At 47.8% G+C, this 24750-nt stretch overlaps 1 protein-coding gene across 2 annotated transcripts; it reads left to right on the forward strand.

Moving 5' to 3' along the window:
- Positions 1–13944: 13944 nt before the first annotated feature.
- Positions 13945–18287, forward strand: LOC142310458 (uncharacterized). Of its 2 annotated transcripts, XM_075347985.1 has the most exons (3): positions 13945–14030; positions 14228–14318; positions 14426–18287. In XM_075347985.1, the coding sequence occupies exon 3, from the start codon at positions 14785–14787 to the stop codon at positions 16594–16596; it is 1812 nt and encodes a 603-aa protein (XP_075204100.1). In that variant the 5' UTR covers positions 13945–14030; positions 14228–14318; positions 14426–14784; the 3' UTR covers positions 16597–18287. The 2 variants fall into 2 exon arrangements, with proteins under 2 accessions (XP_075204100.1, XP_075204097.1); XM_075347982.1 differs by having other exon boundaries at positions 14228–18287.
- Positions 18288–24750: the final 6463 nt, after the last annotated feature.

Here is a 24750-nt window from a genome sequence, read left to right on the forward strand (position 1 = left end):
AGGAGAGTGATGGGGTGCTACGCCAGATTATCTGGCCTCCACAGTCACCAGACCTGAACCCAATCTAGATGGTTTGGGGTGAGCTGGATCGCAGAGAGAAGGCAAAAGGGCCAACAAGTGCTAAGCATCTCTGAGAACTGCTTCAAGACTGTTGGAAAACCATTTCCGGTGACTACCTCTTGAAGCTCATCAAGAGTATGCCAAGAGTGTGCAAAGTAGTAATGAAAGCAAAAGGTGGCTACTTTGAAGAACCTAGAATATAAGACATATTTTCAGTTGTTTCACACTTTTTTAAGTATTTAATTCCACATGTTTTAATTCATAGTTGTGATGCCTTCAATGTGAATCTACAATTTAAAGAGTCATGAAAATAAAGAAAACTCTTTGAATGAGGAGCTGTGTCCAAACTTTTGGTCTGTACTGTATATGCAATAAATACTATGCATATACACATTGATGTATCTACAAACTAAATAAAAATTAATGAAGGATTAAAAGGGATAACAAATGGGGTTCCAATCAAGTATAAACGGCCACTCAGTATAACATGACAAGTAAAGAAAAAGAAAAAACTGAGTTTTGTAAAGCCTTGCATAATCAAAGACAGACTGCCCCCCGAGGAAGCATTTCTGCGAAACGCGTCGGGGCTTCCCCTTCCATTACCTGGACCACTGACACGGCGTTCATATTGGCAACATATATGGGTAAGCACTGCTCTAGCTTTGAATAATGATATATGTCCCCCTTACTGTGTGTGCCCTATCGGGCCCCCTCCCTTCACTGATTGTTTGGGCCATTACTATACAGTAAAGTTGGAGCTAATACTCTTTTATACAATATGCTGTTGTTGAGGTCCTAGTATGGGACTTCCCCGATTCTTTTTTCCAAATCATTGTCAGTATTTTATGTCTCTACTTACATGACAGTGCCCCTATCTGTTTTCTAATAAACATTATATAAATTATTGGGGATGTGTCTGTCTTTGATTATGCAAGGCTTTACAAAACTCAGTTTTTTCTTTTTCTAAACTAAATAAAAATGATCCTAATAACCTAGATGAAAAGTGTATGTTGCAAAATGGAAACGTGTAGCATATAAATATAATGTGATAGTGATGTGAATATGATGTGAAAAGAAATATAATAATATATTAAACATCACCATTGTTGAATATATCATATTACCCACACCCACCCCCATGCATAAAAAATATATAAAAAGTGAACATTAAATAAGTCCTAATGAACAAGACCATATGTGTCTCGTCACTTTCTTGTCTTTATCTTCATATCTCTTCATTTTAATTTCATCTGTATTCATCTGCATCCAGAAGTCCCAAATTAGCCCCGAGATAACATGCATCCTCATGTTCATATACTAAAAGATATATATTAATAGTATTAATAATTATACACAAATTAATAAAGCAATTCTGACAACAATAAAAATATGATGAAAGATTAAAAGACAAATCAAACAGATTAAAACCAGTGGTCAAGGCGACAAATCAGGACCCTATTGTTGTATTATATATACATAATATAAATATAAATATATATCAAGAAAAAGAAATGGGGAAATTAAATCAATTATTATTGGTTTGAATGAAGAAATAGTTCAAAACTAAGTGTTTCGTTTAGACCTTTAGGATACACAGTGTCCAAAGTCTATATTCATTTGCATTCTTGTTGGGCCAGTCTCCTCATCACATTCCCACCACGTATGCCTGTAATGATATGATCAATGCCTTTTACCTTGAATAAAGAAGAATCACCATTGTGCAATTCTAAAAAATGTCTAGGTATCATCTTCAAGGTATTAAGCGGGCTTTACACGCTACGATATCGTTAATGTTTTATCGTTGGGGTCACGTCGTTAGTGACGCACATCCGGCGGCATTAACGGTATCGCAGCATGTGACACTTATGAGCGATTTTGAATCGTTGCAAAAACGTTCAAAATCGCTCATTGGTGACATGCCCTCCTATTTTCTAATATCGTTGACGCTGCAACTAGCGATGTAGTTCCTCATAGCTGCGGCAGTACACATCGCTATGTGTGACGCCGCAGGAACGAGGAACCTCTCCTTACCTGCGGCCGCCCACAATGCGGAAGGAAGGAGGTGGGCGGGATGTTACATCCCGCTCATCTCCGCCCCTCCACTTCTGTTGGGCGGCGGTTCAGTGACGCTACTGTGACGTCGCTGTGACGCTCAACGAACCGCCCCCTTAGAAAGGAGGTGGTTTGCCGGTCACAGCGACGTCGCAGGGCAGGTAAGTAGTGTGATGGGTCCGGGCGATGTTGTGCGCCACGGGCAGCGATTTGCCCGTGTCGCACAACCGATGGGGGCGGGTACGCACGCTAGCGATATCGGTCACGATATTGCAGCGTGTAAAGCGACCTTTAATATTCGTTTCAGTTTTAGCAGCATTGATATCCCAGACGTGCTCTCGAATCCGTACCTTTAACTCTCTTGTTGTCAATCCCACATAAATAAGGGAACAAGGGCATGTGGCATAATAAGTCACAGCCTTTGTTGTACAAGTGATGCAGTGGGTAATCTTATACATCTTGGTGCCAGCAGAATTGGCAAATTCAGTGGCCGTCTCCATATTGGGACATGCCACACATTTATCGCAAGGTTTACAACCCCATTTTGGTCCCGGAATAGAAGGAAAAAGTTTATTTAAGGTGGGTATATAATGACTAGATGTTAGTACATCCCCAATATCCGATAGCATAGCTATTGCTGCTTCGGCACCATTCATTTTTCCCTGACGAAGGTACGCCGAAACGCGCGTAGGATGAGTCTGGGATTGGCGTCGGCACAACTGATACAGTCATGGCCTCAGGTAAACACCTTGGTTGATCTAATGAACCACAAATATTATCTTATATTTTTGTCATTTGATATCTGTGCAATCTTGCACATGTATTATATATGAGATACTATGGAATACTATGTATAATTAAATTGCTTCTACTTTTTAACAATTACTATTTATTAATTAGCTATTTTCATTAGTGCACTTTATTTAATTAATTGGTTGTTATTAATATATATAGCGTTTTGTTTTTTTTCCAAGCTGCTAGTTTTACATTGTTTGCACATTGTTGCTATTATAAATGATATTTTGTACTTTATATTTTAGTAAATTGTAGCTGCTAGTTTGATTGTATTGATATCCATTATTTAATTGATATTACCAAGTGATGGCCCATATTCTTGTTGCACCTAAAAAATTAATTTACTTGTTCTATTTATTGATCGATTATTGTAACTGTATATATATATTTATTTTGTTCTGCCACTTTGTCTATTGTATGCAATCAACATTTAGTTTGTTCTGAAATAGTCGGCAATTTTTTTGCCCTCTAATTCTATTCTTATATTTTTGAACTATTTATGTATGATTGCATATATCAATACCATAGGGAATATTCACATTTTAAACATGTATGTGACTGTATGTTTTATGTTATATGTTTTATCCATTTTTATATATTATTGCTACTTCCATTTTGCTGGGTCCCCTATAACCACCACATTGGGAGTTGCCTTGAGCAACTTACACATGTGTTCCAGATTACAAGTGGTGGGGAGACCCGACAAAAGGAAGCTGGTCGCATTCAATGTCAGAACATGATTAAGACCTAACGTCGAAACGTGTTGTTCTGTAAGCCATGCGACATATATGCCTTATGTGGAGACACGGGGCTCAGTGGGTGCGCTCGTCCACTAAAACCCGCCACCTTTAGAAAGACAGCGTGGCTCAGGGCTCATCCCAACTGAACGCCGGCCTCCTTAACGGTGGGCGTAACACTATTCAGACAACACAGGGTGAGGGAACCACAATAATTAGACTTTATTGGATCCCCAAACAATTAACGGCACATAACACATAACCAGCAAAACACAAATGTAACAGGCAACAGAGTCTCACCCTTCCGCTGGCTCACCAGGGATTTAGAATGTCCATGCCTCAGAGCTTCCAGGGCCGCTTACTCCAGTCCAGCAGCACCCCGCTTTTGGCGGGCACCCACCGAGAAAGGAATAATGCCAGATTCAGGAAGCTGTGTGAGGTCTGCAAAGTCTGTAACAGGTGACTGAACTGTCCCAACCTGAGTGTCCTCCTTAGGTAGTCCTGGTTTGATGTTACAATCCTGGCAGCCGGAGTCGAAATCCCTAGGCTGTGGATATGGTCTCCAACCGGAACCGGGGTCCCTGAATTGAAGCCATAAGATATCCTGATCCTCTAGTCAGCTCCAAAGAGCTTAGACTGGATCCATCAGCATCCATCAACCTTCATCAACCCTGGTGGCTTAAAGAAGTCCCTTTTATAGCCATAACCTTCCCTTAGGATACACTGCGTCCTCATCGATTGGTTGGACAAGATTGCTTCTCCCATTGGATGAATTTCAAGCTGCATGGATAATGTTCATTTAAAGGATGTGCATAGAAAGACTCAGTATATCTACATGGAGTCGGCAAGTCACCGACTAGACAATGGCTACTAAGGTAATCACATTATCAATACACAACTACAATACAATGATTACTGGAAAAGTCTGGAGAGCAATAGCTAAGCAAACATGACTTAGCACACATAAGAACAATAGTCTGGCTGAATGTTAAGAAACTTTAACCCATGAGAGTCCATGTCGTCACATTCCTCCCCCTTCTTAATATTAGCCAGACATGTTAGGCTTCCGATCATCCTTCTCCTCTTGTCGGGAAAGCCCATCCGCATTTCCATGGTTCTTGCCCTGTTTATGGGAGATGGAAAAATTGTAAGATTGAAATGCCAGACTCCACCTGAGCAAGCGTCCGTTGTCCCCGGCAGTGCGATTTAGCCAACTCAATGGATTGTGGTCAGTGAGGACTGTGAACTCATTGCCATAGAGGTAGGGCTGCAATATTTTTAGGGCCCAGACTATGGCCAGGCATTCTTTTTCTATGGTGGCATAAGCCCTCTCTCGGTCCAACAGCTTCTGGGAGAGGTACGCTATCGGATGTTCCTCACCGTTGTCCCCCACTTGGCTAAGTACAGCTCCTAGTCCTGTGTCCGATGCGTCTGTTTGGACAATGAATCTGCGACGGAAGTCAGGAGCAGTCAAGACTGGGCTTTGGGCTAGCCGGTCTTTCAATTGGAGGAACGCAGTTTCACATTCTGGGGTCCAGATAAGGTTACGGGCATATCTTTTTGTTGTGAGGTCAGTGAGCGGTTTTGCTATGGTACTGTAATTGGGGATAAACTTTCGATAGTAGTTTGCGGTTCCTAGAAACGCACGGACCTGTTTTTGATTGACCGGGCGTGGCCACTGGATAATGGCTCCTACTTTTGCAGGTTCGGGATGAATGCACCCACTTCCCACCCGATGTCCCAGGTATAGCACTTCGGCCATACCCATTTGGCATTTGTCAGGTCGGATGGTGAGCTGGGCTTTGGCTACCCTCTGCAGCACCTGGGACACATGCTGAAGATGCTCTTCCCAAGTGTCGCTGAAGATAGCGATGTCATCCAAATAGGCCTGGGCATACCCCTGACATCCCTCTAGTAAATGGTCTACCATCCTCTGGAAGGTGGCTGGGGAATTTTTCATCCCAAAAGGCATGCTGGTAAACTCAAAGAGGCCAAAAGGGGTTATGAAGGCCGATTTCTCTTGAGCGTCTTTTGTGAGTGGGATCTGCCAGTATCCCTTGCTCAAATCGAGGGTAGATATAAACCGAGACCCCCCTAGCCTATCTAGTAGTTCATCCACCCGGAGCATGGGGTAAGCATCTGTAATCGTGACCTCATTGAGCAGTCTATAGTCCACACAGAAACGAGTACTCTTGTCCTTTTTTGGCACCAAAACCACACTGGCAGCCCATGGGCTATGGGAGGGGACTATGACTCCCATATTTAACATGTCATCCACCTCAGCCTTCATCATTGCCAACACAGGAGGGGTCACCCGGTAGGCGGGTTGTCTTAGTGGGGTGGCTGCCCCTGTATTGACATGATGCTGGACCAGGGGGGTTCTACCAGGCTGACTTGTGAACAGTGTTTCATATGTTTCGAGTAGGTCTGATATCTGTCGCTTCTGTGATGGACAAAGCTGCTCCCCTAGTGATACATCTTTTACCCCCATTTCCCTTTTGGAGTCCACTAATAGGTCTGGGATCTGGTCCAACTCTGGATCATCTAACTCTGGACAGCAAACTGCTAAATTGGTGACTTCTCGTTCCTCATAAGCTTTTAGCCTGTTGATGTGGTAGGTACGCTCACGAACACCTGCTCGATCCAGGGCCACGGTGTAGTCAGTATTGCCACATTTCTTGGTAATGGTGAATGGACATGGCTTGCGGCTTGTTTTTCCGCACCGGTACTAGTACTAGGACCTTCTGTCCACAGGCAAATTCTCGGCCGGGCAGTGCGGTCGTAACATCGTTTTTGCCTTTCCTGAGCCACTTCTAAATTCCCATGGGCTAACGCCATGATGTGCCTCATCCTTTCCCTAAACCTTTGAACATAGTCCAGTATGGGAACCTCTTCTGTGGGGAAGGTGCCCTCCCAACTCTCTCGTACCAGCTCTAGGGGCCCTCGTACTTTTCGGCCGTACAGCAATTCAAAGGGAGAGAACCCAGTGGAGTCCTGCGGCACCTCCCGGTAAGCAAAAAGGAGCTGCTGCAAGTTTTTCTCCCAGTCTCCCCCCTCGGACTCCACATGTCGGCTAATGAGCTGTTTGAGCGTTTTGTTGAAGCGCTCACACAATCCATTTGTTTCAGGATGGTAGGGGGTTGTGCGCATGGGGCGGACTCCATGTTTTTCCCACAGGGTGTGAATCAGTTCACTTTGGAACTGTGCCCCCTGGTCAGTCAATACTTCCTGTGGAAACCCTACCCGGCTAAAGATGTCCAGTAGAGCCTGAGTCACGTGCTCTGTATCTATGGAGGTTAAGGCAACGGCTTCTGGGTAACGGGTGGCAAAGTCTACCAGGGTGAGGATGAATCTTTTTCCACTGAAGCTGGGGATGGCTAAGGGGCCTACTATATCAATGGCAACTCTCTGGAACAGTTCTCCTATCAAGGGCATGGGTTGAAGTGAGGCACGGCATGGGGCTCCCCCATACGCTGACACACTGGGCAAGAGGCTCTGTATTTTTGCACTTCTTGAGTGACCCTTGGCCAGAAAAAACTACGCAGCAGGCGGGCCCGGGTCTTTTTGGTCCCCATGTGCCCAGCCGCAGGAACATCATGAGCTAAACGCAATAGTTGGGGTCGGTATTGCTGGGGTACCACAATCTGATGTACACGGGTCCAGGGTTTTTCTGGGCAGGATGCGGGCTTCTCCCGATATAAGAGGCCTTTTTCCCATCTATATACCTCCCCCTGATTTCCTCCCCCAGGTTGGGTGGCCGCACTACGGATAAGCTCTAGGGTGGGGTCTGACAGTTGAGCTTCCCTGAACTCCTTACGATCTATCTCCCCCCAATCAATGGCCACAGTTGGGTCTGATGTACTCACATTTGTTGGCTCTGATGAGGAGGCTGAAGATTGAGGAGTTGGGTTCTCCTCTGATGGGCTGGAAGAAAGACCTGCACCAGGATGGTGTTTGGCTTGGCTGCGGGTGATTGCGGTGACAAACTGGCTGGATAGTCCTTATCCTAGGTCATTTCCCAAAATTACAGGGGTGGGGAGGCCGTCCATGAGCCCCACTTCAACCTCTCCTTGGTCAGTTCCCCAGTCCAACTGCACTCGTGCCAGAGGGATGTTCGAGCGCTGGCCCCCAGCAAGGGTGATGGTCACTTGGCGGCCAGGTAAATGATGTTCTGTGGGAACAATATCTGGGCTGACCAGGGTGATGGAAGATCCCGAGTCTCGAAGTCCCTGAGCCTGTATATCACCGACCTTGACCGTCTGGATGTGGGGATGGAGGTTAGCTGGTGTACGGTGTCCGGCCTGCCGTAGGGTGTGGACTGGATAAACCACTTCCTCAGCTATTGGTGTTTCTCGGCAGTAGCATTCCTCAGGTCTCGTTGGTTCATCTCGGCATATGTTGACTGGTAGACGGGCTCCAGGCATGGGGCTCCGGTTTTGTAGACACTCTTTGGCCATGTGTCCAAGGCGCCCACACGTATAACAGCGCCGTGGGTTAGACAAGTCACCCACCCTGTTGGTAAACCTTTGTCTTGTTGGGGCTTCTGTGGGGTAATGAGTTAGTCCAGCACGTGAGTCTGGGGGTCGCTTGGATCCATGGTTGAGGGACCTCCTCAGATCGGTGGGCCTATTGGGCTTCCAGCTGGGTCGGTTGGCTGTAAATTCGTCAGCCAATCGCGCTGCTTGCTCTGGGGTGTCGGGCTTCCTGTCAGCTACCCATTCTCGGATTTCCGGGTCCATCTGCTCCAGCAGCTGTTCAAGCACTATCACATCCCGGAGGGCAGCAGCGGAGTGGGCAGCCCGACCATCGAGCCAGCGATTACAGTGTCGTCGGAGTTGACTGCCAAATTCGACGTACGAGACACCCTGGCGAGACATAGTCCGGAACTTAGTGCGATGTCTCTCGGGTGTTATGCTAAAAAGGGCCAACAAAGTGTCCTTAATAATTCCGTAGTCCAAGCAGTCCTGAGGCCCAAGTGATCGGACAGCCTCCTGGGCCCGGACCGGCAAGCTTGTCCACAGGTATTTGGACCACTCATCTGTGGGCACCTGGTGCATACGCATTAGCATCTCAAAGTTTTGCAAGTGTTCATCTATCTCAGTGCAGGAATCATTAAACACTGGCACATCCCTGTAGCGAAGATGACTTCCTTGGTGGTGGTCTATCCTGGAGGTAGGTGCTGATGGTGAGGAAATTGGAAATCCAAACACAAATTGCAGAACACCAGCCCTCTCTTCCCTTGAAGCTTCAGGCCCCAATGTAGTAAACAATTCCTTGACTAGGTCTGCTTGGGTTTGGTTTGTTTCCAGACTGTCACTGGATCTAGGATGAGATACAGGGTTTACCTCCTCTGATACCACAATGACAGTGTCCTCATCATCCTCTGCATCATTCTGGGCATCCCAACAGACTAATTTCCGGATCAAGTCTGACCGAGTGTCAGTGTTCCTGTAGTCAATCTTTTGCATCTGGCACAGATCCTGTAGCATCCATTTACTGCTGCGGTCGTAACTCCTCTCTGGTCCTTGTCCCATGGCTGAGCTGGTGGGGTTGGACATGGCAGCGTCCGAAACCTGAATGCCTCCCCTATGGCCTGCTGGGTATGCTTATGGGCCTCCCTGGTTGTTGAGCCCTGGACGGTGTCCGAAAACACCAGTCCACTGCAGCTCCCCTGGGTAAACCAGGCTGAGTAGTATCCCACTGCTGCCACCAATTGTGGAGACACGGGGCTCAGTGGGTGCTCTCGTCCACTAAAACCGCCGCCTTTAGAAAGACAGCGTGGCTCAGGGCTCATCCCAACTGAACGCCGGCCTCCTTAACCATGGGCGTAACACTAGTCAGACAACACAGGGTGAGGGAACCACAATAATTAGACTTTATTGGATCCCGAAACAATTAACGGCACATAACACATAACCAGCAAAACACAAATGTAACAGGCAACAGAGTCTCACCCTTCCGCTGGCTCACCAGGGATTTAGAATGTCCTTGCCTCAGAGGTTCCAGGGCCGCTTACTCCAGTCCAGCAGCACCCCGCTTTTGGCGGGCACCCACCGAGAAAGGAATAATGCCAGATTCAGGAATCTGTGGGAGGTCTGCAAAGTCTGTAACAGGTGACTGAACTCTCCCAACCTGAGTGTCCTCCTTTTCTACTATTGATTGGCTGCCCAGCCACATTCCGTGCGCAGGATCCGGATTCTACCAGCAAGGCAGTTTGGTGAGCTGGACTTTCTTTCCCTGTTACTAAAAAATTAATTTGATACATATCTATAATCTTAATTAACTGTTTTGGTGCTTTATCGCTGTGTCTTGATCCAATCACTTTGTTGTTATTTTTCCTTGCTGTTTTTATGTCTTTTGTGATGAACTACTACTAGTATTTTTACTATTTTTTGTGGCGATTCTATGTGAATTGGGTTTTTATGACTGCATGTAGCAGAGCTTGAATCATTGTGGAACCTCGTGTGGATTAAGTCGGACCTGCATGGGCATTTTGGGGATTAATAAAATGGTAAAAGAGGGTATCCGCTACACACACATCATGCACACAGGGCTCCGCTACATACATCTTGTGTACACACGGCTCCGCTACATACATGTCATGCACACACAGCTGTTACATACACAGCTCCACTATGTAGACATCGTACACACATAGCACTGTCCCGTACACATCGTACACATGCGACTCTGCTCCATATATGTCATACACACATTTCCAGCGACTTGTGATCAAGACCGATCAGGTCCAAACGTTTTTTTTCTAAAGTCGCTCAATAAATCTTCTCCTCACCTGAACTTATCAATAAAGAATTCAATTTAGCAAAGACTGAAATGAGTGTGAAGGGGTCACATACATACGCAACAGGGGTCACATACAATCGCAACAGGAGTCACATACATATGCATCAGAGTTTTACTATAACCGTCCACTTACACCGCGCCTCATCCAGTGTGAAATTATTGAATGTTCTCAGTGAGAGGAACAAAATTATAATCTTGTGATACCTTTTAATGGCTAACTAAAATAAAATAAAGTGATGCTATAAAGCAAGCTTTCGAGACATCTCAGGCCTATTCCTCAGGCATGCTATAACAAATTTCTGAAGAAACTCAAATATATACACAAACAGAGCAGAGCAGAGCTGGCAAGCACCCCGAAACACCGTGTCTGCAAATTGGGATTCTGATCTGGCTATATATCCTAAGTCATTTGTAAAGGATTGTTAAAAATCCACATTTAACTTTTAGAATTGCTACTTTCAATAGGTGGCGCTGCGCTAGAGTTTGTCTCCTGTCTTGGAGAGTCAATTTGAATATTTTGCAGAGGGGCATGGCAGCTATAAGTCCCCTTACTTTTCTTGCAACCAGACCGGTTTGCGAAGTCTCCATAAGGAGAATAGTGTTCCCCTGTGGTCCCACAAAGCTTCTCATAGCCAGATCAGACACCCCATACTTTGCACTGACGAGGGGCAAGCACCCCGAAACACCGTGTCTGCAAATTGGGATTCTGATTTGGCTATATATCCTAAGTCATTTGTAAAGGATTGTTAAAAATCCACATTTAACTTTTAGGATTGCTACTTCCAATAGGTGGCGCTGCGCTAGAGTTTGTCTCCTGTCTTGGAGAGTCAATTTGAGAACATTCAATAATTTTTCAACTGGCTAACACCGTACCAAAACCTTTTCATCCAGTGTGTGCACACCAATATAGGACTACACTGAGGAGCTGATCATGTGACCCTGACTCCTCCCCTCCATGTGACATCATCACAGGTCCTGTAAGCACAGAGCAGCCATATATCTAGTGTGCGGCTCTGCAGGTGGAGGTAGGTGCAGGGTATTATATATCTAGTGTGCGGCTCTGCAGGTGGAGGTAGGTGCAGGGTATTATATATCTAGTGTGCGGCTCTGCAGGTGGAGGTAGGTGCAGGGTATTATATATCTAGTGTGCGGCTCTGCAGGTGGAGGTAGGTGCAGGGTATTATATATCTAGTGTGCGGCTCTGCAGGTGGAGGTAGGTGCAGGGTATTATATATCTAGTGTGCGGCTCTGCAGGTGGAGGTAGGTGCAGGGTATTATATATCTAGTGTGCGGCTCTGCAGGTGGAGGTAGGTGCAGGGTATTATATATCTAGTGTGCGGCTCTGCAGGAGGAGGTAGGTGCAGGGTATTATATATCTAGTGTGCGGCTCTGCAGGTGGAGGTAGGTGCAGGGTATTATATATCTAGTGTGCGGCTCTGCAGGAGGAGGTAGGTGCAGGGTATTATATATCTAGTGTGCGGCTCTGCAGGAGGAGGTAGGTGCAGGGTATTATATATCTAGTGTGCGGCTCTGCAGGTGGAGGTAGGTGCAGGGTATTATATATCTAGTGTGCGGCTCTGCAGGAGGAGGTAGGTGCAGGGTATTATATATCTAGTGTGCGGCTCTGCAGGTGGAGGTAGGTGCAGGGTATTATATATCTAGTGTGCGGCTCTGCAGGTGGAGGTAGGTGCAGGGTATTATATATCTAGTGTGCGGCTCTGCAGGAGGAGGTAGGTGCAGGGTATTATATATCTAGTGTGCGGCTCTGCAGGTGGAGGTAGGTGCAGGGTATTATATATCTAGTGTGCGGCTCTGCAGGTGGAGGTAGGTGCAGGGTATTATATATCTAGTGTGCGGCTCTGCAGGAGGAGGTAGGTGCAGGGTATTATATATCTAGTGTGCGGCTCTGCAGGAGGAGGTAGGTGCAGGTTATTATATATCTAGTGTGCGGCTCTGCAGGAGGAGGTAGGTGCAGGTTATTATATATCTAGTGTGCGGCTCTGCAGGAGGAGGTAGGTGCAGGTTATTATATATCTAGTGCGCGGCTCTGCAGGTGGAGGTAGGTGCAGGGTATTATATATCTAGTGTGCAGCTCTGTAGGTGGAGGTGTGTGGAGATTCCCCATTACTGGGGCAGGCGGCATTAACCCCTTCAGCTCTGAGACTTTCTTGGTGATTTTCTCTTGCTGATTTCGATGAATCGTGAGGTTTTTGCTCCTTCTCCTCTGATAAATACAAACGCCCCAACTATGAGAGGCCGGAAGTGAGGAAACCCGTCTGCCCTCAGTCCTCGGCCCCTTTCTGCCCTCAGTCCTCGCCCCTTTCTGCCCTCAGTCTTTGTCCCCTTCTGCCCTCGGTTCTCGGCCCATTTCTGCCCTCAGTCCTCGGCCCCTTTCTGCCCTCGGTTCTCGGCCCATTTCTGCCCTCAGTCCTCGGCCCCTTTCTGCCCTCGGTCCTCGGCCCCTTTCTGCCCTCGGTTCTCGGCCCATTTCTGCCCTCAGTCCTCGGCCCATTTCTGCCCTCAGTCCTCGGCCCCTTTCTGCCCTCGGTTCTCGGCCCATTTCTGCCCTCAGTCCTCGGCCCCTTTCTGCCCTCAGTCCTCGGCCCCTTTCTGCCCCCCCCCCCACAGTATAATGTTCCCCCAGAATGTTCTCATTATATGTTTCCCCTTAATATCTCCAGTAATTGTATAATTACAGCGGATTCTCTATGATGTTACATCGTCATCTTCTCCCCATTCAGGTCCCTACAATATCGGATCCTCACAGTAGAGATCTTCTATAGAAGAGAATTTTCCTGATTGCCCCGTGAAGGATGGATATGGACAGGGACAAGATGGCGGAGAGGATATTACACCTCACCCTAGAGATCCTCTTCCGGCTTACTGGAGAGGTGAGAGATTCTGATGACGTCACATTACATCATTCTTATCTATGGGAATAACAGATGGACAGAGCTGGAGAGGTGAGGACTCTGGAAATGTCTGGAGTGAGATTTATTACTGTGTCTCTCCATAACCAGGATTACACAGTAGTGAAGAAGACCTCTAGTGAGCGCTGTCAGGCCCCTGTGTCTGAGGGATGGGGAAGATCCCTGAGCCCAATCACGGGGCTTCCACATCACCCCCCGATACATGAGGACATCAATGACCAGAAGATCCTAGAACTCACCTACAAGATGATTGAGCTGCTGACTGGAGAGGTGACACTGCTGGGAATGCTGGGACATTATACAGTAACGCTATGAAGGGATCGGGGGTGACGCTATCATTGTATGTGTCAGGTTCCTATAAGGTGTCAGGACGTCACCGTCTATTTCTCCATGGAGGAGTGGGAGTATTTAGAAGGACACAAAGATCTGTACAAGGACGTCATGTTGGAGGATCCCCAGCCCCTCACATCACCAGGTAATAGGACTAAATACACACGGCCTATAATTATCTGTATGTAAGGAATGAATTCAGTCCCTGTATGTGTCTCCTCCAGGTCTATCCAGTAAGAGGACAACACCAGAGAGATGTCCCCGTCCTCTTCTCCCACAGGACTGTAAACAAGAAGATCCTGATGTTCCTCAGGATCATCAGGTAGATGTGGAGAAGGAGCCATGAAATCTCCCTATGATGTGTAGACGGCTGTGAAGGTCTTGTGCTCAGTCTTGTTTTATCCTCCAGTATTATATGATTTATACTTGTGTAATGAGAGCGGTGGAGATGGCAGGATTAGAGCTGATCATAGATGGGACTTCTTAATCTGTCTGTGACTTTTACAATATTTGTTTCAGTGTGAAGATCTGCCCCATATTAATACTACAGAGACATATCTGAGGGGTGATGAGCGGAGTAAAGAGGAGATTCCTACAGATAACCGCCCAGGTGAGTAGTTGCAGTGGGTGAGCAGACCCCCTGCAAAAGAAAGCTAAGATAACCCGGAATTGTAATTAATAAAAATGTTTGACTTTTATTATTGTATATTGTGATAGGGCACCCCTAGTGGCCGGGTGGGACGGCTGTCGCCACCGGGGAGGAGGAGCCGGCTGAATCACAGGGGAGTGTGCGTGTGTGTGTGCAGGAGTCGGATCCGGGATGGAAGAGTGAGAACATCGAGGGGCAGAGTGTGTGAGCGGGACCAGCAGGGGGCGCCGGAGAGTAAGGAGGGGAACGTAATCTCAGGGTGTGAAGCAACTGGTGTGGGTCCGGTGTGCATGAAACCAAAGAGTGGGAGCCCGGCGAAGTGGAGTACCCCGGGCATATCCCCACAAGAGGGTGCGTGAAGGCAGGCTGCCCCCAGCTCCACCGAAAGTGCCTGATTTTACTGCCGGATTGATCTGTACAATAAAAGATGTCGTTTGTTACCAGCAACCTTTGCCTGAAGATCGTTTGTACACCGTCCGGCAAATGCACCATCACACTCTGCCCCACCAAGTCAGCTCCCGACCTTGAGGTAGTGGTGAAGCCAGGGACAAGCCTGAAAACTACAGCCACGACTACAAGGCCAGAGGCTCCCCTGGCTCATCATTACATGTGGCGTAGTCGGCAGGATGCGAATTCCCTGCCAGGGACCCGAGAAGCCGGAGATCAAGTGGTGCCGAGTGCACCGTATCCGGTCTATGAGAGAAGATTTCCAGTCCCATGGTGGGAGGAAGAAGTGCCCAAGGCGTTGGACCGGGCACAAGATGGCGGCAAAATGGCCGCCGTCTGTGAAGATGAAGAAAAGGCGCGAAACGTTGGCGCCAAAAGAAGAGCCTGGGGCTGGCCGGTGCCGAAGAAGAAGCACGGAGTACTCCGCCCAAAGAGGGGAGGCGCCAGTCCCAGGGCACGAAGAAAGACATATGAAGTGGGCGGTGTGATGAAGAAAAAGAAGAACCGCCGCGGAGGAGTCAAAATGATGTGTGAGGCTGGGGGTGGAGCATGCCCAAGAGCGGGAAACATAGGCCCGCCTCCACTTCCTCCAGTTTCAGCATCGACCCCGCCGCCATTACTAGCGACACTGCAAGATAAAGAGATGGAGACCTCAGGCCAACAGCAGGAACTCGCCACCGCCATGGCCCTGACTAGCCTAAGCCGGGAGCGTCCCAAGCCTGCTACCGCAGCAGAAGCGTCCCTGCTTGATTTCCCGGCTGTACCAGGAGGCCCCGAACGTCCGGCGAAGGTGACCTGGCTGACCACCTGGGACGCGGCAACCGGAGGCACTACCACGGAGGTACGGGCAACTTATGCCACCCAGCTACCGGTGGGGAACCGGCCCCTGGGGATTACTTATTCCCCCTTGGAGACACCTCAGCCCGTCGCCACAGCCGCAGCACCATCTGTCCCCGTGCGGGAGCCGGCCGAAGTGCTTGCCGAGAGGCTGGAACAAGACTACCGGGGCTTCTTTTGGGACCCTGTAACCCCGTCTCCCATATCGTACCCAAGGGCTCCGTCTCCGGTACCAGACCCCGTCCAAGAGCGGCTGCTTGCGGAGACCATCGTCCGGGAAATGATGTCCGGTCCCGGCGGTGAAGAGCTGGCACTGCAATTCACCACTGGTATAGTGGTGAAATTCAATCAGCAGGAAGGCTATGGGTTTATCCGGGAAGTGAGTACCGGAGATGACTATTTTTACAACCGGGTACACCTGGACGTGGAGGGTCTACCGAAGCGGCTTCACACACTTTATCCGGGTGAGAAAGTGCAGTTTTTACCCGAGGCGGGAAGCCGCGGCCTTTTCGCGGTCGGAGTGACCCGGATGCCGACCGCCCGGGAAGCGGCCCGATGGCAACAGGAGCTGGAATGGGAGGAGCACCAGGAGCGGCGACGGAACCAGCCAAAACCGATGTCGACCGATGCCTCCCATTCCAGGCGCACCTTGGCGGTCACACCGGAGGTGCAGTCTGGCCCGACCGCTGACCCGGAAAAGAGTACCCCGGTGGTGGCGGTTAATCAGAGCGTTACCAATCGTCCGGTAATCGTCCTGGATGTGCCGCAACCCGTGCTTCAACCACCCCGGGTAGCGACTCCACCACCCCCGCCGGGAATCGAAGAGGCCACGTCATCGGAGCCCCCGTTTGCTCCCGTATCTTTCCGGAGGGTACGCCGACAACCTGGGCAGTCCCTGGGCGCCTACATCCAGGCCCAGGCGGCCGAATGGAAGCGGTCCTGGCCTCCGGAGTAGATCGCCTCAGACGGCTTGTATGAAGACCGGTATTGTTGATTGACCGGCAGAAGTTTGTGTTCCAGTTGCTAAAGCCCGGAGAGAGTTCGCTGCCAGACTGAGCCAGGTACTCCTCTGCAGGGCGAAGAGTTTGCAGTTTGTTACAAGTTTTACATGCCTGTTGCTCGCCAGCAAAGACCGGGAGCGCTGTTAAGCCTCCGGGCGCCAGCAAAGACCGGGAGCGCTGTTAAGCCTCCGGGCGCCAGCAAAGACCGGGAGCGCTGCTAAGCCGCCGGGCGCTGCCGAGGACCGGGCGCTGGACTGGTGCCCCTTTTTCCTCGTACGGGCCGCCTGTTGTGGACTGGGCTGAAGGTTATCACCATGTTATGTCTGTGTTTACATTTATGTGTTTATAGATAGAGCCTTGCCGGGAGGCTCGGATTTTAAGAGGGGAGGTATGCAGTGGGTGAGCAGACCCCCTGCAAAAGAAAGCTAAGATAACCCGAAATTGTAATTAATAAAAATGTTTGACTTTTATTATTGTTTATTGTGATAGGGCACCCCTAGTGGCCGGGTGGGACGGCTGTCGCCACCGGGGAGGAGGAGCCGGCTGAATCACAGGGGAGTGTGCGTGTGTGTGTGCAGGAGTCGGATCCGGGATGGAAGAGTGAGAACATCGAGGGGCAGAGTGTGTGAGCAGGACCAGCAGGGGGCGCCGGAGAGTAAGGAGGGGAACGTAACCTCAGGGTGTGAAGCAACTGGTGTGGGTCCGGTGTGCATGAAACCAAAGAGTGGGAGCCCGGCGAAGTGGAGTACCCCGGGCATATCCCCACAAGAGGGTGCGTGAAGGCAGGCTGCCCCCAGCTCCACCGAAAGTGCCTGATTTTACTGCCGGATTGATCTGTACAATAAAAGATGTCGTTTGTTACCAGCAACCTTTGCCTGAAGATCGTTTGTACACCGTCCGGCAAATGCACCATCACACTCTGCCCCACCAAGTCAGCTCCCGACCTTGAGGTAGTGGTGAAGCCAGGGACAAGCCTGAAAACTACAGCCACGACTACAAGGCCAGAGGCTCCCCTGGCTCATCATTACATAGTGACCACTAAATGCAGAGAAGTCACAGATTCTTCTCAGTCACCGGCTGTGGCTGCTTTATCAGGGTTGTAGTCCGGCCATATCAAATGGTCACCATTCTACTGCTAGACCACCACATGCTCATCCACCCAAAACTGTCCTAATTATTTTGGGCATTGGACGCCCTTCTGTTGGAGTGAGATCTGTATCAGTCAAATCTTAAAGGTAGGATTCATCCTATCCCCTGAAATGGGGTGGATATAAAGTATTGACATAATAATTCTAGTGTATAAATATATGCTCTGACTTTTTTGTGAACCCGAAGTGTTTCCTCATGTGCACAACTTATATGCATCCGCATGGTGTGTTAATTTAATCATTAGCATTTTCTAAGGTCTGCTGGAGTGCCAAATTTTGCATGATTATCCTTGACGTCTTTGGAAAAATATTTATATGTTTTTTATTATTGCCACAGTATATTATACTGTTGGCCTGATGGCATCATTTCTGCTGCAAACTTTGGTGTAGGCATACACTTTACCTTTTGACCATTATAATATACCAAATACCACACTGTCCCAGAATTTTTTTCTGTGTTTTTAAGGGGTAACGGTTTTATACTGTGTTTTTTGATATCCGTCTCTAATCATGTGATATATGTTTTTTGATATCATGTTAATAAAATTTATACACTTGTTTGAATTTTTGTGTAAATGTTTCTTTGATGTACTACGTGATTGTGCAGGTCTAATATAGGTTTATATGCTGAGTCTGGTGGACATGCTCATATAATATATGATATGGATTTCTATTTCCGCTTTTGGATTTATCCCCTGAAATTGTTGACCCTTAGATGCCCAGAGCTCTAATCTTCAAAGCCAAATGACAGCGTAAGAAGAATGTGCAGACAACTTAGAAAATCATGGGAAAAAGAATCTAATCTGTATGGTGGACCCCTAAGAGAAAGCGGAGGGTAATGATGCTGGTGACCTCCTAGATTCTTAGTTTGGTGCCGTGTTCTCAATATGAATAAAGATTGATTGCTCTCAGTGGGAGAAACAAAATAATAATCTTGTAGTTGATGAAGAGACCTCAGTAGTCTGGAAAGCTTGCTTTATAACATCATTTATTTTATTTTTGTTCTCCATTAATAAGTATCATAACTACAAGATTCTTATTGTTTCTCCCAATGAGCGCAATGAATCCATCTTTTATAACTACAAGATTCACTGGCGGATATACAATGATGCAGCTGCACAGGGGCTGTGAGCAGGATAGGCCCCCAAGTGCCTGAAAACATATGGAGATTTCATTTGCTGGTGGCAGCTGCAATACTAGCAGGAGAAGCAGGGGCCAGAACAGCTGAGCGCATATGATTATGTGGCGCCCCAGGACCTGGTCACCACAACAGCATTGCCCCTCCAAAGGGTTACTGCTGAGCATGGAGGTAATTGGGGGAATCTTTGGCCAGTAAGTTCAACATCCAACGCAGTTTCTCCCTCAGGCCAGCAGGAGGAGCTCTGAACCTGGAGTTCCAGGGAGCATTCCTTAAGTCTGACCTGAGAGAGGAGTTAGTGTGTTCAGTCTGTAGCGAGAGAGCAGAGAACCCAGACGCAGAGTGTGCTGTCTTGTGGAACTGGGGCCTAGAGCTGGAATAGCTTGGCCCAGTGAAGCAAGATTTGCAGAGAGGCACAGAAGAGACTCAGACATCGGAGTCTGTGGTTGCCAGGGTATAAAATTCCTCCCTGGTGGCCGAATCCGGAGGGCAGGAGAGCTGCAAGCACCTGGCCCATCAGCAATCTGGAGGTACAGTTGCATTCCAAGGGCCCGGTGAGGACTCCAGCAGAGAAGCACCCGAGAGGGCCTGCGCAGCCTACCACACAGAAAAAGGGACGAACCACCGGTCCCAGCAGCAAGAGGGCCATTGCTAAATTCAGAGTGCAGGGTCCTGTAAAAGAAAAGAAAGAACAGGGAGTAGGCCTCATACTCAACTGGCCAAGGAGATCACCCCCAGGCACTTCCAGGCCGGCCGGATCATCTTTACCACCTGTGACGGTCTCCCTGGACTACACTGTTGCCAAGTAAAAGAGGAGAAGGTAAAGAGACTACTGTTTGTGCCTGTTTCTTTCACTGCCTGTCAGCCCTGCACCGTATTATTCACACAACATCACACCATAGACTCTCACGAGCACCAACTGTTGCCCCGGGGTGCCGCTCCACCTGTGGGGAGCAGGACCATCCAAGCTGCCATTCCATCAGCCCCGGAAGCCCCATACAGCAGTGGCGGCTTAATAGCCGCAAACCACAGGTGGCATTACGACATACATAAACTTTATTCACCAGCCCTATTTAATTGACACCCACCAGGGCCACGGAGTCAGGTCCCGCCACCACTGAGGACCCCCGGACTAGTCCGGCCCGGCACCGGGTGTCCCATAGCCCTGGGGTGGGCGAGTCAATTATGCTGAGCTGACACAGGCCCCTTCCCTCACTTGTTAGAGGCCTGCAGGAGGGAGGATTCATCACCTCTGCAAAAGCTGAGTATTTTTCTGTATACATCCTCGTATTCACCTATATGTTCATATTATTTCAGCTCTATTACAAGTCTGAGAAATGCCGATGTGGTGAAGTCACATGTGCACATATAGGTGAATACATACAAAGAAGACTCCTACTCTCTTTTTTAATGGAGTGTGCATGTAATGTAGTGTGAGTGTATTTATATACTCACCTACCTCCACTCTTCTATTCTCCTGAGTGACATCACCGCTCTCTAGTAGCTCAGGTCACACTACACTCTGAGCCAGAGGTCTTTTACAATTAAAGCCCATTGATCTTCTTTCTGTTGCTCCATAGACTTACATTGTAAGTCACTTTTGGGTCCTGCAGAGCACAGTGTGACCTGGAGACACTAGAGTGTGGTGACGTCACTGAGAAGAGGCACAGAACAGCGCTGGACACCAGAGAGAGCAGCGGTAGGTGAGTATATTATGACACTACATGCATAAACACACATTCCATCAGTAAACAAGCTAGTGGGGCCTTCTTTAATGATGTCTATGGTGCGGGTGTTTTTTGTTGTATTTCCTCTGTTTCTCTGCTGTACTCACCTGTCATGTAGAGCGCTGCTTAAAAGGATCCAGCCAGCGGATACATGTTGTCCGTGGATCGAGCAGCGTGTATCAGACATCACATCTATATGACTAGTATTTGATGCGGCTCAGTCCCAAACATCTATTAAAGTGTTTTTACTCCTCTGAATCTCTGCAGCACTTTAGGGGCACATACACCTGGCTGTGATCATACAGACACTGCCTGGTGCAGGCTGCCACGGCTCATGGGTCTCAGCTATCAGGGTCATATATACCTGGCTGTGATCATACAGCCACTGCCTAGTACAGGCTGTCACGGCTCATGGGTCTCAGCTGTCAGGGTCACACACCCCTGACTGAGATCATACAGCCACTGCCTGGTACAGGCTGCCCACGGCTCATGGGTCTCAGCTATCAGGGTCATATATACCTGGCTGTGATCATACAGCCACGGCCTGGTGCAGGCTGCCACGGCTCATGGGTCTCAGCTATCAGGGTCACATATACCTGGCTGTGATCATACAGCCACTGCCTAGTACAGGCTGTCACGGCTCATGGGTCTCAGTTTTCGGGTTCCGTATAAAGGAGTTGTCTGAAATAATACATGTACTGTAAAGACTTTGTCTGGCAAAAGGAACTAATAGGGGTTCAATTTTGTAAAACTAATAAAATAAATTATTCACACCTGCAGTCACCCTCCTGGATCCTGCGCAGGCCGTCCTGTGGTCTGTGACATAATTCTACAAGACACAGGAGCGCTGCATCTTGTGATCTGCTGCAGCGGTTAGGTAACGTGAACTGCAGGTATCACAAGCTGCAGCAATCCGGTGTCACGTAGAATGGTGAGATAATGCTGGCACAGACCACAGGACGGCCAGCGCTGGATCCAGGAGGGTGACAACAGGGGAACACAATTTGTTTTGTTATTTTTACAGAATCTGGCCTCCAGGTAATGACCTTTTCTCTGTACAATCCCTTTAATAAACTATCAATCCTCATCTTTGTTGCACCTGACAGCTCTAGTGTTGCATTCCCTGATGCTTCTGTTTACAATGGCTGCAGACATCACAGCCCAGGTGCCTCATGTGACCGCTGCAGACAATCACTGGCTTCAGACTCTTGAGCCATATACCACTGACAAGCTGCAAAACACACAGAGTATACAGGCTGTGCCATCTCTAGCCAATGTAACTAGAAGCATTGAAGACAGCGCTGAAGCTGCAGCAGATAGAAGGGCGGCAGGACTGTGCTGTGTTATATCCAGATGGTGAATATGTAACTTATTTATTGTTTAGATTTAGTAGTTGTGTCCTAAACTAGTAATAAACAGTACAGTCTATATGTTTACATCATTTTGTTACAGTATGAAGGGGGGGCCCAGAAAGATTTCTTGCACAGGGGCCCCCTGCAGTCTGTGTCCGCCCCTGACAAGAGTCGTATTGTTTCTCCACTGAGAGCAATGACTCCATCTTCCTAGAATCTCGCCATCTTGTTGATGGATCTTCCTTCTCTCCCTTCTGATGAATGTGCTGATAGGGTTTTTTATATGCAATGTTCAGCACAGGGTAACTGTAACATATGAGGGGGGTTAGGATTATCCAACAGTGGGTACATGGAGGCCGGGCAGCCCACCCACATCATTTCCAAAATTTAACCTCTTCACCCCCAGGCTATTTTTCTTTTTTTTCCAAGAAGCACAACTTTTTTATTTTTCAGTCAACATAGACATATAAGGGATTATTTTTTTGCAGGATGAGTTGTACTTTTGAATTACAGTATTCATTTTATCATATAGTGTACTGTAAAATGGTGGAAAAATTGCAAGTGCAGTGAAATTGCAAAAAGTTAAGGGAATTACACAATTTCTTTTATTTACCATGTTCACTATATGTTCATCCTCTGCTGGTGAGGAAAGGCTTGTGCTGGGAGGAAGCTGCCAAATGTTACACCAGGGAGACTTGGTACTCTGATGGTTGACCCCAGTGGTTGGCGATTGGATACTGACAGTCACTGATGTGGTCGTGTGCAGACCAGATGGCTGGTGTAGGCAGGTGCAGTGGATATGGCTGATAAAACAGGTGCAGTGGATATGGCAGGCACAGCTGGTATAGATAGATGTAGCAATCACAGTGGGCACAGCGTATACTAGGAAACAGACACGTGTTATCACACATAGCATGAGACTCAGAAAACAGAACGGGAACGGGTTGAACTAGATGGACTTAGAGTCTCCCTTCAACCTTAAAAACTATGAAACTGACAACTAGCAACACGTCTCTAAGGATAGACCACATTGCCCAGGACCTCCCATAGGGGGAGGATGCCTTAAATACAACTATAAGAACACTAGCGCTCACAGTCAAGGGGGTACGTTGGATAATAATGGATAAAAGACAGGTTTGTTGTAAGGGGTTAATAAGCGGCAATACCTGTTAGCTTATTACTTATCCAGCCCAACAAGAAAAACGTGGGGAGCTGCCAGAAAGCTGCAGGTAGTGGGCAGGGTCCGCGAATAACCTGTCTGAGAGTGGTAGACGCTGGCAAAATTATAAGTGCAGCTGCTGCGCTACCTGGCAGGGGTCAGTGAAATAAAGTTAGTGGGTGAATGTTGATGAAATAGGCAAGTGTCAAAGATAAATAAAGGAAGGCAGAGATAAAATTACGTGAAATTAACATAAGTGTTTATTTCATACAAAATAATAAGTTAAAAGGGTTTAAAAGAAAGTGAAACGACGCTGACAGGATCCAGGTATCCGAACGGCGATAAAGGTGGCTGGATCTGTGTAGGACCTGAAGAGTGAAAGAGAAAAGAGAGTATATATGTTAGATGGTATGTAGGCCTAATGTGGTAGATGTAGTAGTACCGGACTCAGTAAATGTAAAATTACCGGAGTCCTGCAGATGAGGGAGAGTATGGGAGTAGACAAAAACAAGTGGAGCACAAGGTAAGTTCACCACTGAGCAAGCCTGAAAAATGAAGTGTAGGCTGGTCAGCAGATGAAAGCCAGGGGTATGATTAAATGTAAATTGAGCTGTGTTCGTAAAAAAACTACCGATGGCTGACAGACATACGTGGAGGTCACCTCTTTATTTAGGGTGCTGGCTATGAATGCCTAAAAGTACAAGCAAATAATATTCAGCTAAGAGAAAGCAAAAGGTCCTATTAACTACTGAAAATGCTAGAAAGGTATTTGCACTAAACAACAAAGAAAAAAGGGAAAAAAAGGGGAGTCAACAGCATTACCTGGACTTATGTTACTGTGCAAAATGTGACCTGGTAGTGGAAGAATCCAATAGGTTAATGTTGGTGACACCGCACCTGAAACATAAGTGGTCAAAATGGGAGGCTAAATAATTCTTTCCCTATAGGAATACTAGGTTAGGGATAGTTACCTGGATGGATGATCGGCAAATACCAATTATTAGTGGTGGCCAATCTATGTTGAGGTCAACCTTTAGGTTGAAAATACCAGTGGCTGATTCTTGCTCCTGGAAATGGGGAGCTCCTGGATTCTTGTCTGTTATGGAGGGGTTTCCAGGTAGAGGATAAATTGGATTTGTGAGTTGATGGGTTTGCTGCAGCTGTTGAATAGGTAATTAGATTAGGGTGCTATTTAATAAATGATGTGCGGTAGTGAATTAGGGATATTTACCTGAAGGGATGATGAATGGATGTCATATGTTGAATAGTATCAACATATGATGGTGACATTGGCTTGGATTAGGGCTGGAGCGAACCTGCTGAGGTGGTTTCAGCCCCAGTAATATTCAATCATTTAAGCAGGAGTACGTGCTGGCTAGAGGGAAGATAGTCAGATGTGGCTGGACGAGCACTGATCTGGGAGTCAGCGGTAGCTTGGTGGGGTTTAGCAAAGAGTTAATAGGGGGATAAATGCAGGGTGATCCAGGAAGATGCTGGGCTCCCGTCAGCCTGTACCAGTCAGCCTGTAATCGCTGTAGAGAGGGTAACTGTAGGGATAAATACAGAGCAGTCACAGCAGGTGCT

This window comes from Anomaloglossus baeobatrachus, chromosome 5 (assembly GCF_048569485.1).
Source record: "Anomaloglossus baeobatrachus isolate aAnoBae1 chromosome 5, aAnoBae1.hap1, whole genome shotgun sequence".
Lineage (NCBI taxonomy): Eukaryota > Metazoa > Chordata > Amphibia > Anura > Aromobatidae > Anomaloglossus > Anomaloglossus baeobatrachus.

What these genes read in the sequence shown, in the direction of transcription:
- LOC142310458 (XM_075347982.1), top strand. Translation starts at nt 14,785, where the DNA reads ATGTCGTTTGTTACCAGCAACCTTTGCCTGAAGATCGTTTGTACACCG.